This window comes from Rhinatrema bivittatum, chromosome 4, assembly GCF_901001135.1.
Source record: "Rhinatrema bivittatum chromosome 4, aRhiBiv1.1, whole genome shotgun sequence".
Lineage (NCBI taxonomy): Eukaryota > Metazoa > Chordata > Amphibia > Gymnophiona > Rhinatrematidae > Rhinatrema > Rhinatrema bivittatum.
In genome coordinates this window covers 76,119,077-76,132,363 of record NC_042618.1, presented here as the reverse complement: position 1 = coordinate 76,132,363, position 13,287 = coordinate 76,119,077, and the positions used below count along the sequence as shown (strand labels likewise).

The 13,287-nt window shown below is 46.3% G+C and overlaps 1 protein-coding gene across 3 annotated transcripts; it reads left to right on the top strand.

Moving 5' to 3' along the window:
* The first annotated feature begins 1,065 nt into the window (after positions 1 to 1,065).
* On the top strand, positions 1,066 to 3,579 carry MGAT2 (mannosyl (alpha-1,6-)-glycoprotein beta-1,2-N-acetylglucosaminyltransferase). Of its 3 annotated transcripts, none has more exons than XM_029598385.1 (2): positions 1,066 to 1,202; positions 1,811 to 3,579. In XM_029598385.1, the coding sequence occupies exon 2, from the start codon at positions 1,976 to 1,978 to the stop codon at positions 3,278 to 3,280; it is 1,305 nt and encodes a 434-aa protein (XP_029454245.1). In that variant the 5' UTR covers positions 1,066 to 1,202; positions 1,811 to 1,975; the 3' UTR covers positions 3,281 to 3,579. The 3 variants fall into 3 exon arrangements, with proteins under 3 accessions (XP_029454245.1, XP_029454244.1, XP_029454243.1); XM_029598384.1 differs by having other exon boundaries at positions 1,070 to 1,260; XM_029598383.1 differs by having other exon boundaries at positions 1,070 to 1,687.
* Positions 3,580 to 13,287: the final 9,708 nt, after the last annotated feature.

Here is a 13,287-nt window from a genome sequence, read left to right as displayed (position 1 = left end):
GTTGTTGACCAGGTAGACTTTAGGGAGCACTGCTACTTATTGCCAAGCATTAGCAATATAGGATTTTGCCAGGTACTTGTAACCTGGATTGGTCACTGTTGTAGACAAGACACTGGGCTTGATGGGCCCTTGGTCTAACCCAGTATGGCAATTCTTGTTACGCATTTTTTGTCCCTCAGCAAAGGTGAGTGCCTGCCCTGTTGACAGTCACTCCGTACACCCTGCCTATTTGTGGTTTTGTTCAGGCGTGCTACAGGAATATTATGATTATTTCAGCATTAATAATCATATCAACATCCCCCAGCATATCCACGTCAGACCAAAACATGACCCTCATCATACTCACTATCCATGGAACCCTCAGGAGCTGCCCTTTCTGCAATGATCCACATTTAACCACAATCAATTGTAAGGGGGGGGGGGGGCGTGAGTCCCAAACTGGGGATCACAGCCAAACATGGTTCCACTCAATATCATGCTCTGCTACACCTCTTCAAATCTCTTCTAGAGCTGCTGCATGTCCCATTCTTGTGCCGCCTGTTCCTCTTCCAAGTGTGCTGGTGATAAAGCTGATCCCTTTGCTCGGTCTCTAGCTGGGGCAGCTTGGACCTCCTCCTGTTGCTTGCCAGCTTCTTCGCTCCAGAGGCATAGCGCTGAGACTTCTGCACACCGATAGTTGCCCTAAATGGTGCAGGCTTCCTGTCTCGAGAACTGGCGCTCCTCACCATCATTCTGCTACACTGCCTGCACTATACCCACTCTCTTCTTCGGAAGCAACCTAAGCGATGGAAAGAAAAAATCCCGCCCAGGCTATTTTGGGGGCTGTCTAGGGATTGCCTGTCTTGAAAACCCAGGCTCAGGCTGCTAAGATAAGAAACTTCGGAACTGGCCACCGAAATAGAGGCCCCCAAGAGTTGGCTTGCCAAAATCCACAGATGGAGAGCGGGAGATGTGGAAGGAAAGCTGTCCACAGGGAAAAGGAAGCAGGCAAGCTGGCCCTAGCTATGCCGGCAGGGTCTTAAATAAAGACCCCGACTATGCCATTTTACTCGCTCCGATTGGCTGGCCAGTCCTCTAATGTCCCGATCGCCCTCGTGCCGTGCCTCGAGAGCTTTCGGTGGAATAAGGAACAAAGGAGCCGGAAAGGGAATGGTGACCATGTGGCATGTCGCGCCCCCTCCCCGGAACGCTACGGTCGCCCAGTTTAGTATTGAGGGTCGCAATAATCTTGCTTGGCTGTGATGTCACTTCCTGCCCCTGGTGACTAATGGTGCTACTTCAAATTTGTTCCCACCCTTAGGTTAATTATAAAATAGGTCCCTGGGTAATTTAAAGTCCAGGGCGCCCTTTCCCAAGTCTGCTGTGCTATGGCTGTTTATCGGTCAGCATTCTCTGGGGGTTAATGCTGACAACGCTATGGACCCGGTGCCACTTCCTGGTCCCTTGACGGCATCGATGACGTCAGCGTTAGCCCCGGTCACGGTGCTCCGCGGCTGGAGCTTCTCACTGCTCCTCGCTTCAATGCAGCGGCAGGAGCTTTCAATCCGCTCCCTACCTCGGAAATAGCTGTCGAGCTGTTTCTGCCGGCTTTCTCCTTGCAGCCGCCACGGGAGCTTTCAGATAGCTTTATGCCGTTATCCGCCTCACCTCAGATCCGGAGCTCCAGCCCCCCTCCTCCCACTGGGAGGTAAACATCCTGTTTGCTCTCCCTCTCTGCTGTCATAGGCAGAGAGAGAAAAAAAAAAAAACCCCGTCGGGGTAATTTTGCTTTACGATTATTAAAGGAGCACTCCCTTTTTATTTCAAGCAGGAGCTGCTTCCGATTCTCCTCTGGCACTAAGTCACCGTAGCCGCTCGTGACCCTCTGCACCAGTTCAGTAACTCTCCTCATGACTGTGAGTATCAGTTTAGCACTTGTGTACACCTGGTGTGCGTTCCTCGGCTCCCTTCCGGACGCTGCGCGCCCTGATATACCATGAGGTTTCGCATCTACAAGAGGAAGGTGTTTATACTGACCCTGGTGGTGGCCGCCTGCGGTTTAGCCTTTTGGAACAACGGCCGGCAGAAGAAAAATGAGGTGTTCGTCCAGGACTCGGACATGGGCCGGAGTGGCAGAAGCTCGGTGTCCGCCGGCATCCGCAGGCTGTCCAACGAGACTCTGGGAGACAAAGTGCCAAAGCCTGACGTGGACAACACGACTCTGGTGTATCGCTCGATTGTGTATCAATTAAACTTTGACCAAACTATTAAGAACTTGGATACGATAGAACCTCGCCCGCAGGATGATCTTGTGGTCGTGGTGCAAGTGCACAATAGGCCAGAATATCTAAAACTACTTATTGAATCTCTCAGGAAAGCCAAGAACATTGAAAACGTCTTATTAATTTTCAGCCATGACTTTTGGTCTTCAGAGATTAACACGCTCATTTCAAAAGTGGATTTCTGTCAAGTTCTTCAGATATTTTTCCCCTTTAGTATTCAGCTCTATCCGAATGAATTTCCGGGGAATGATCCCAAAGATTGTCCCAGGGATATAGAGAAGTCAGCTGCAGTAAAGTTGGGTTGCATTAATGCAGAATATCCAGATTCTTTTGGACATTATCGAGAAGCCAAATTCTCTCAAACTAAACACCATTGGTGGTGGAAGCTTCATTTCGTATGGGAAAGAGTGAAAGTCTTGAAAGACTATAATGGTCTGGTTATGTTCATAGAAGAGGATCACTACTTGTCTCCAGATTTCTATCATGTCCTTAAAAATATGTGGAGCAAGAGAAACGAAGTGTGTGCAGACTGTGATGTGTTGACCCTAGGGAGTTACACCCGGGTTCTTGCCTTTTCTGGTAAAGCTGACAAAGTGGAGGTGAAAACATGGAAGTCCACAGAACATAACATGGGGATGGCACTGAACAGAGAGACATACCAAAAGCTAATCCAATGTACTGACAGGTTTTGCACATACGACGATTATAATTGGGATTGGACTCTTCAGTATTTGACTGTAACTTGTCTTCCTAAATTTTGGAAAGTCATGGTCCCGGAAGTTCCCAGGGTATATCATGCTGGAGACTGTGGCATGCACCACAAGAAATCTTGCAGACCATCCACAGAAAGTGCCAAAATAGAATCACTTTTAAACAGCAATCAACAGTATATGTTTCCAGAAAATATGAGTATTAGTAACCGATACTCAATGGCAGCACATTCTCCACATGTGAAAAATGGAGGCTGGGGAGACATAAGAGACCATGAACTCTGTAAGAGCTATCGCAAACTGCAGTGAATAAACTTCATGAAAGCCTTTTCATTTTGAACTGTTGCATACTGGTTATTTTTTTCTGGATATACAGCTGTATGAAAGGTTGAATTGGCTTTTGCTTTAATATGAATAAACATTCTTGTAAAAAAATGTCAAAAATAGTACATTTCCATGTGTGGAAACGTTTTTAATTACAAAACAAAGTATGAAACTAATTATTTTTGACCAAGTATCCTAGAAGGAAACAACCAACAAAATACGTATACATTTGAAAACTTTGAACCTGAATAACTTTTATTAAAATGCATCTATTGCAAATGTCATCTGTATCTTTTTACACATAGTTGACTGTTAAAATAGTTACTTTAGCATGATTATCAGATTATGTTTAGCTCCATCTTTTCTCTAATGAACAGGCCTCAATATAGTAAACTGTGCTGAGCAGTGTGCACTCAACTTTACTCCCAATTTAAAAAGTTTAGTGCACATAAAACATGAGTAAAACGGTGTGCACAAAGTAGCGTTCCTTCAAGTTAAAGCATTAACTATTTCTTCCCATCGCAGAGAGGTGCGTAATGCATGTTTGCTTAACACTGGATCAGAGTTAGAATACAGTTTCTGGGGCTAGTGTTAGTCTATGGGGATGGAACTGCAGTTTGTGGTACTTATGCGCATTTGTGCGGTATATGCACAGAACATGATTTGTGCACAAACTGTTTTATAAACAAATCATGTTTTATGTGCATAAACCATGGTATATGCACATTTATCATGTCTTTCCACATTTTCAGGTTGGCAAGCTTTTTTAAATTATTGATATATTAACATACTATTAACTTATTGCAGCAGGAGTTAATTTTTTTTTTTTTTTAGCATGCGAGTACATTATTATTACAGAATGGTAGAAAATATTTCTCAAATAGGATAATTTTATAAAGGTAACCATTTCCTATTAAATGTAGTTTCAGAACAGTAGATGTGCTAGGTTATGTTCTGTATTGCAGAACCTATTCTGTTAGACCTACTTGAGATTTTTAAGAACATTCTGTGCCTTCTGGTATCTAGTTAAAGGCATGGAAAATATGCTAAATCATATTGTCACTTCTTAGTACAAATAAAATCTATAATTATATATATATATATATATTTTTTTTTTTAGCTGTGCCAAAAGTTCACACTTTGTAATTCCAAAGAGATTTTTAATAACATTGCAATCATTTTTATAGTTGACATTATATATTTAAATGCATAACAGTGAAAATAATGCTAGTGGATTTTAGAACATAGAAGAAACACATTCCTAAGGTCATGCAGTTAATGTAAGTTCAAAAGCAATATAGCATTTACACATTATTCAGTGCAGAATAATTTTGTCAATATTAAAACAGCCTTTGACTGCATTGAAATGCTTTGACACAAATAGGCAGCAAAAATAAGGTATTTTTTCCTCCCTAATTCGCAGCTAGTTGTGTACCTGTAACTTTTAGCTCCCTCTTCTGCTTGATCTGTGATCTGTCAAGTTGCTTTCTGATAAGGGTCACTGGCTAACAGGCATGCAACATGCAAGACTAGTTCCTAAACTATGAAAGAAATACATTTTAAAGCTTAGTTGTAACAACAGGCTAACTGTTGGTTTAAGTTTGACAGACTTGGCTTGTCGATTAATCCATGACAGTTTGCCCTGAAGCAGCTTTGTTGAAATGTTGACCACGTCAGCTGGCTTACGGAGAAGTAATGTATTGTATGTGCTTTGAAACATTGAAAGGGTTTTGTTTCTGGGGGGGTTTTTTTTTTTTTTTCTATGATGGCATGTTAAGCCCTAAAAAGAACACCAAAACATTTTAAGAACTGATGTTTTTCCCGTTCTTTTTGAAATTTTTGTTTGAGTATTTTGTAAGCTTTTATATTGTTTTATACACAGTGTGTTTGAGACTTATGAGACAATGTAGCTTTATACCGTTTTTAAGACCAGGTATTTTTTTATTCCTCATCAGAACTTGCTATGTACACATATAGCATCATTTCCTGTGAATTTTTGTGTAAGATAGCATTCTATATTTTAAAGCAGCAGTAACTAGCTTGGTTATTCTGCATAGCAAATTGCCTGTATTTAGGCTTTGCTTTATCTTGTATCTTATTCCTACTTCTTGTATATCCTAATGTAGCTTACTCATTTTGTATTCTGTGAATATGTATTTTATTAGTCTAAAATAGAGCCTCCCAAACTTTTGACCAATTCACATGACCCCTTCCAGCAATCACTCGCCCTCCCTGCATTCCATCTGATCCAATCTCACAACCTGCACCCTCTTCAGTTGATTCTTTCTCTCAACTTAACTCCCTTTAGAGAACCCCCCCTCTCTTAATCTATACCCCTAGAGCTGATTCCCTCTTACATCACCCACCTCTTCTTTTTCACATCACCCCAGCTGATCCTCCGTGACCCCCAAGCTCTTCTTGCAATCTCTAGTTGATCCTCAACTCCATCCCCCATTCCCTCCTCACTCTCCTTTCCAACCCCTTGTCTCTCACCTCTTCTCCTCAACCTTCCTCTGACATCCCCCAAGTCAATATTCTGTCATTTCTCCTCTCCACCTGATCCATCCCTCATCTGATCTGTACCTTAAAACATCCCCCTGGCCAGTGGCAAAATATTTTCATTTGGGCCCTGGGCCAAAGGCAGATAACAGGTGCTAAGAGAGGGCAGGCTAATGGCAAGGGCAGCATTTTTTCTCTTGGGTAGGTTCAGTGGTGGGTGAGCAGAAGAGCAGTAGCAATCTCTACTGTCCCTTGCACACACAGCCTTCCTGTCATGGCTGGTCCCAAGCCCAACAGTGATCTGCAAGTGGTAGCAGCATTAGTAATGAAAGTCAGCATGGTACCTGTGAGCTAGTGCAAGCTCGCAGGCCCTGCTGCAGTCTTGATCCCTTCTTGCACAGGGTTTTCTGTTACCACAGAACCTCTTGCGTGTGCAGTGCCACAGAACGTATGCTGATTCACAAGCCCCATGCTGATTTCTCCTACTAATGCTGGTGCTTTGAGAGCGCTGCTATTTGAGGCAGTTGTGACCCCAGCTTGACAAGCTGTGAAACTTTCATCAAGTGCTATATTAGGTCAAAATACTGAATTGTGGATTAACATTTTCTTCTTATAATTTAACATACCCTTTTTCTGCATTTTACTGTCATGGAGAGTTAGTGGTGGTGGTGTTTATTTTCCAACAACTGTCCTCATCTTCTTCATTATAAGGAGATAAAACAATCATTAACCTGTTTTATCAGATAAGTCTAATCTAAATCTTGGTTTCCTAGCACTACTACCGAGAACAAGTTCAGAATAGGAAAGATAATCCACTCCTTAGCAGGTTTGCATTTCTCTTTCCTGCTGACCTTCATCCCATGACACATCCAACTATCTGGTCCTTCGGGATGCAAATCAGAGGTAGGGTAGGTAGGAGAAGCAACCATGAAAGTAGAATTTCTAGACAAATAGCAATGTTTTGTTGTTTTTTTTTTGTGGTGAACTGGATGCCTGGTTGAACTGCTTTATTTGTGCTTTTTGCTAAGGATTTTATCATGGACCATGAACAAAAGAAAGCCATTACAAAGTAGATGATGGTAGAAAAAGATCTACCAGTTAATTTTATCTATTCTGTTGTTTCTGTCCACACTGCCAAGGATAAAGCCCAGCTGCCAGCTTTTTGTTATCTTCCTTCATTGTACTCCACCCTACTGGCTAGTTCAGCATGCAAGATTCCCTTTTTACTCACCCAGCATTCCTCCCTTTGTGTCCAACTACAAGGTCCCCAAATAATCCAAAATGGACACCATTGTGGTTGTACCATGAACATGTGGACTCTCAGCTCCCTGTGCCCTTTCCGGATGGCATTCCACCACCACTCGCCCACTGCACCAAATCAGTCAACACAAAAAGCACATAACCCGTCGGACAAGCCCAGCTATGGAAGTGCCACTGTTTTCACTAGAACTAGTTAATACTATGCTTACAGCCTATCAGCCAGACCCCCAATCTAGCTAATTCTATCTCTGCAGCCTGCCAGACAAACAGGTTTGACATTGTTTGCTTTTATAGTGCTTTAAACACTGTGAAATGATTACTTTTTTAAAGATTTTTCATGTATTGATGAATTACTGTGAAACCATTTTATGGTTATAAGTGTATTCTGTTTACGTTCTTAGAATGTTAGAACATTGGAATGAATGTAAATATATAAAAAACATTTATTTTCAATTTGTATATGGCACATTACCTAAGGTGCCTCTCAACCTTTTAAAACAAAAAACAATTTAGGGGTACAGAATAAAGTACTTGATAGACAAAGAACATGCTAAGTGGAAGAGCTTAGACATTAGGGAAGGCCAATTTAAAGAGAGGATTTGTGCTTTTTCAGAAGATTGGCAAGGAGCTGTTCCATTGCAGTTCTGGTGGAAGTGTATTCCATAAGGAGAGCACCAGAGAGAATGAAGTAGCCTGTTCAGTACATTTAGACAGATATGGATGAGTGCACGATTCGTAATAGAGTGAGTAAGAAAGCTCATATTGGCAGCCCAAAGAAGAAGGCGGCAAGCGAGTGAGCGGGCAAGCATGGAGCTTTGCTCTTCAATGCATTGGAAGGTGAATGCAAGAAACCTAAAACTAGCATAGTACTTAATGTCGCGCCATGGAAGAGAATGAGAAGTGGTGCGACATGGGAACAGCAAGGTTTCTACAGAGACCCATTCATAAGTGCAGAGTTCAGAGTCACTAACAAAAAGTATCTAGCAGAATAAAAACCTAGAGCTAAAGGTCACTTATTTTATTACTAAGCTTTACCAATACGTCACAGGTTTAAAATACAATTTCCTAGCGTGTAGCAGATGGACTCATGACCAATGCGTGTAGTGTGCTCCTGATAGCAGTTGGGAGACGGAGTCAGATTTCAATCTGATGTCAACCTACATGTACCCATGCAGGAAGTGCAGCTCTTCAGTAATTCTCTGTCTCCTTAGCTGTTTCGGACACTACACACGCTTGCACAGCGTTAGAAAATCCAAACCAAAGAAGAAAGAAAATCTTACCTCTACAAGACGAGCCCCGCTCTCCGGTGATACCTAAGGGCCCAGTCGAGAATTCCTGAGGTGATTTCCAAGATCCCTCAGAGGTGTGCCTCGGTCCAGTAGCCGGTTCCCGGCGTGGACTTAGCCCCCAGAGCGGCTGAGAGGTTGAGGGTACAATACCGAGGGTGGCGGTGAAGGTATGTTCCCTCTCTCCCCGCAGCCGGAGACCAGGAAGCGCCGAGACAAGGTAAGGTAGAAAACGTTTTGAAGCCTCTGGTCTCCGAGGCTTGGATAGCCACACAGATCATCCTTCCGGCGTCTGTTATATCGGGTCGAGCAGCCCCGTCCAGGCTAGACCCTGATCCGGTGCAAGGGTCCTTCCACATGGAGACCCTGCGGGGGGGGGGGTCGCCATCTTGCCCGCATGGTCGCCGACACCATTTCCCTCCCCACCTTGATCGCCGTATTGTCCGCACAACAGAACCGTGTGCACAACGATGAGCCAGGCGCACAAATAACTTGTGCGCACAGCGAAGAGCACAATGGTGCCGGGCGCACAGCGGCACGCATAACGGTGCCGGGCGCACAGATAGGCTCGTGCACACAGCAGCACGCACATCTCCGCTAAGCGCATATATAGCGGCCTGCACGCACATCTGCATCCTGCATGCACAAGCGTCGGCGTACCTGGAGGGCACAACTAAGCCTCCTGGCGCATGCACCTACACGCACAGACGAGTTTTGAGCCACTCCACACGCACAAATCATGGCACCGCCAAGAGAAAAGCACAGAGGGCTTTTCTCTTGGCTTTTTGAGTTCCCCAAGTGGACGCCATGGTCTGCGCTGTCTCAAAGCGCACTACCATTCCAGTCGAAGGAGGAGCTGCACTCAAGGATACTGTTGCAACTGTCCCTTCCCGATGGCTTCACTCTCCGCCTACCTTTCTTTCTTTGCACCTCCTCTTGCTATGGATGGATGCCTGGCTGCTGCAGCGTCTGCCTGCCATCCTCTCCAGCATCCCCGGACCGGCTTGGGCGCTGCCTCCCGCCATGCTCCGCTGGTACCTTAGGGCGTCCGCCCCGCGTGGTCCTCACTCTTATTTCCTACTTGGTGCAAACCTCAGGGGCGTCCCCCTGTGATGATGTCACGCTGCCCGGATATTTAAAGCCTACGATGTTTGCTAGCTTTTGAGTTAGCAAGGGGTATCTTATGGATGGGATTCGCTCTCCGTATCCAGCTACTCTGCCTCTCCAATTTTCCATTGGACTCTTAATGCTAATGGGGTACCCGCTCCTCGGAGGCCTCACTTGCTTTTCAGGTCGCTATCAGGAAACCGATACTTGCTCTTCGAGGGCCCATGTTCCCTGACTCGCTGCCTGCTCCTACCTTTTCTTCTGCCTGGAAGGATTCGCTATCTTCAACACCAGTGAGTATGACCATCTTCACCTCAGAGCTGTTCCCTGGAACCAGTTACTCGCTCCTTGAGGACCTGCCGCCGGTCCAGCCCTAGTGGAAGCCTCTCAGCTCTCAGGGATCAGGTACTCGCCCCTCGAGGGCCTGCTCTCCCTATCCTGGGGATCTCCATACTGGGGCTTGTGCATATTCCACTGTATTCACTGTACCGGAGGAGTCGCTGTTCCAGCGCCTGAGGGTTACTAGCCCAGCCGGGCTACTTCTGCTGCTCACTACTGCCACCTCTGGTACCTTCATCACATTGTCCAATAAAAAATCAATCTCTGTGTTTGTGTGTCCTAAGCTGAGCCTGACCTGTGGCCCATCACGGGACTTCCCCCTGTGGGTGTGGTCAGCTGCCACAGTGTCCAAGGGTCCACCCAAACCTCACTAATTATAACAGATACCCAGGACCGATGTCAGGAATCCATCCTTAAACAGTCATTTGATGTCGCAGCTATATCTCTGCAGATCGCTGCCTGCTGCGCCATGGTGACATATGCCTGTTTGTCACTCTCCAGGGACGCAACCACATCCATCAAAACATTAGAACCGGCAATATCTTTCCTCACAGATGTGACCTCCGACCTGGTGCGCACCTCAGCCAGGGGCGTCTCATCCATAGTGGCAGCCAGAACGCAACTCTGACTCCGAAGTTGGTCAGCCGATGCAACCTCCAAGACGAAACTCACGAGAATGCCCTTTAAAGGAGCCCTCCTGTTCGGAAGCAAACTGGAGAAGTTAGCCCACAAATGGGGTGAATCCCCAGTACCTCGGTTACCGGAGGACAGGAACAAAAGAAACCAATCCCCTTTCCCCGAAGTCATAGGGCAGAGGATCCCAGCGTTGTAGACCGTACAAAAACACATACCAAGCACCTTGCCCCATGGGCAGGGGCCAGTCCTTTTGGAACAGACACAACAAGAGGGGAACTGGCTCAGGTACAGGCCCCAGCTGCACCCCACAATGAGAATCAGCAGACCCATCCACAGGAAGAAGCCATAGGAGGCAGACTTACCCTCTTCTACCAAAGATGGGTCGAGATAACATCGGACAAGTGGGTCCTAACCATCATCTGAGAGGGATACTATCTGGACTTCCACAGCATCCACCCAGACAAATTTGTGAGATCACCATGCCACTCCCCCTCCAAGAGGATGCAGTGGAACACACGCTGACAAAGCTACTCGGCCTAAAGGCGATAACCTCGGTGCCCAAGCACCAACAAAATACTGGTCACTATTCCATCTATGTTATCATTCCCAAGAAGGAGGGAACTTTCCTGCCCATCCTGGACCTCACGACCGTCAATCGCTACCTGAGGGTACCGCACTTCCGCATGGAAACCCGATGTTCAGTCATAAGGGCAGTACAACCGGGAGAATTCCTGACTTCTCTGGATCTATCAGAAGCCTATTTCCACATCCCAGTCCATCACGCCCATCAGCGCTACTTACGCTTTGCAATACTGGACCATCATTACCAGTTCCAGGTGCTACCCTTTGGTCTAGCTACGGCCCTTCAGACGTTCACCAAGATCATGGTGTTAGTGGCGGCAACACTGAGGAAAGAAGGAATCCTCGTACACCCGTATCTGGACAATTGGCTGATCAGAGCAAAATCTCCAGAGGAAAGTTACCAGGCGACCACCAGAGTCCAGAATCTACTACAGAATATCGGGTGGGTCATCAGCACAACCAAGAGCTGTCTGCAGCCCTCCCAATCACTATAGTACCTGGGAGTCCGGTTCGACACCAAACAGGACAAGGTTGTTCTTCCCTCTACAAGGAGAAGGAAATTGATGGACCAGTTGCGAAAACTGTTGAGCTATGCTCGCCCCAAGGTATGGGACTACCTCCAAGTCCTCGGTCTCATGACATCGACCCTAGAAGTTGTCCCATGGGCAAGGGCCCACATGCACCCACTACAACGTTCCCTACTATCACGATGGAACCAGATGTCTCAGAACTACTCCGTTCACCTCCAGCTTCTGGCAGAGGTCCAGACACAGCTCCAATGGTGGCTATAGGAAGACCATCTGAGCATGGGAGTAAGACTATCACCTCCGATCTGGATCCTACTCACCACGGATGCGAGCCTGCAAGGGTGGGGAGCCCACTGCCAGGAAGTAATGGCCCAGGGGCAATGGGACAAGAACATAAGAAATTGCCATGCTGGGTCAGATCAAGGGTCCATCAAGCCTAGCATCCTTTTTCCAACAGAGGCCAAACCAGGCCACAAGAACCTGGCAATTACCCAAACACTAAGATCCCATGCTACTGATGCAATTAATAGCAGTGGCTATTCCCTAAGTAAACAAGGAAGAATCAGAATGGAACATAAACCGCCTGGAAGCCCGAGCAGTCAGACTAGCCTGCCTACGGTTCAGTCTCAGACTCCGAAGTGAAGCTGTCAGTCATGTCGGGCAATGCCACAACAGTTGCCTACATCAACCGCCAGGGAGGAACCAGAAGCCAACAGGTCTCCCTGGAAATAGACCCCCTAATGGCGTGGGTGGAAACGAACCTGCAAGGGATCTCAGCTGCCCACATTGCGGGAAAAGACAACGTCACTGCGGACTACCTCAGCAGAGTCTGGACGCAGGGGAATGGACGCTGTCAACCACAGCCTTCCAGTTGATAGTAAACCACTGGGAAACCCCAGCCATGGCTCTACTGGCAAACCCGGTCCAATGCCCAAGTTCCCAAGTTCTTCAGCCGCAGACGAGAACCGCAATCCCAGGGAATAGACGCCCTCGTCCAGACCTGGCCACAGGAAGACCTGCTGTATGCTTTTCCTCTATGGCAACTACTGGGTGGGATCATCCGCAAGATAGAACATCACAGGGGGCTAGTACTTTATTTATTTATTTAAACATTTTTATATACCGGCATTAGTTGTGGACATCATGTCGGTTTACAATAAACAGGTTAAGCTTGGAAATTACATTTTAACAGGGAAGTCAAACTGGGAGAGGGGATAGTGAAAGATAGCTGAGAAAGGATAGGATAACAAAACATGGTTCCTCAAGATGAGGAAAGGGAGTATAACAAAATATAGTTCCTCAATATGAGGCAAGGAGTAGAAGTATTGTGGTCTACTTTGGCTACTTCTAGTAGCCCCAGACTGGCCAAGAAGGCCATGGTACGCAGACATGCGAAGACTTCTGGCGGGGAACCCTCTATGTCTACCTCAACACAGGGACCTGCTCCAGCAAGGACCGATCCTCCACGAAGATCCAACTCTATTCTCTCTTACGGTCTGGCCATTGAGAGGACTCGCCTGAAAAAGAGTGGATACTCTGGGGAAGTGATTGAAACCTTGCTCCTAGCACGTACATTTTCCACGTCTCTAACTTACATATGAATATGGAGAGTATTCGAAACCTGGTGTGAGGACCGCAACACCCTTCCGCGGACAGTCAAAACCCCCATGGTCCTGGAATTTCTGCAGGACGGCTTGAAGAAAGGGTTGTCTCTCAACTCCATCAAGGTTCAGGTGGCCGCTCTGGCCTGCTTCAG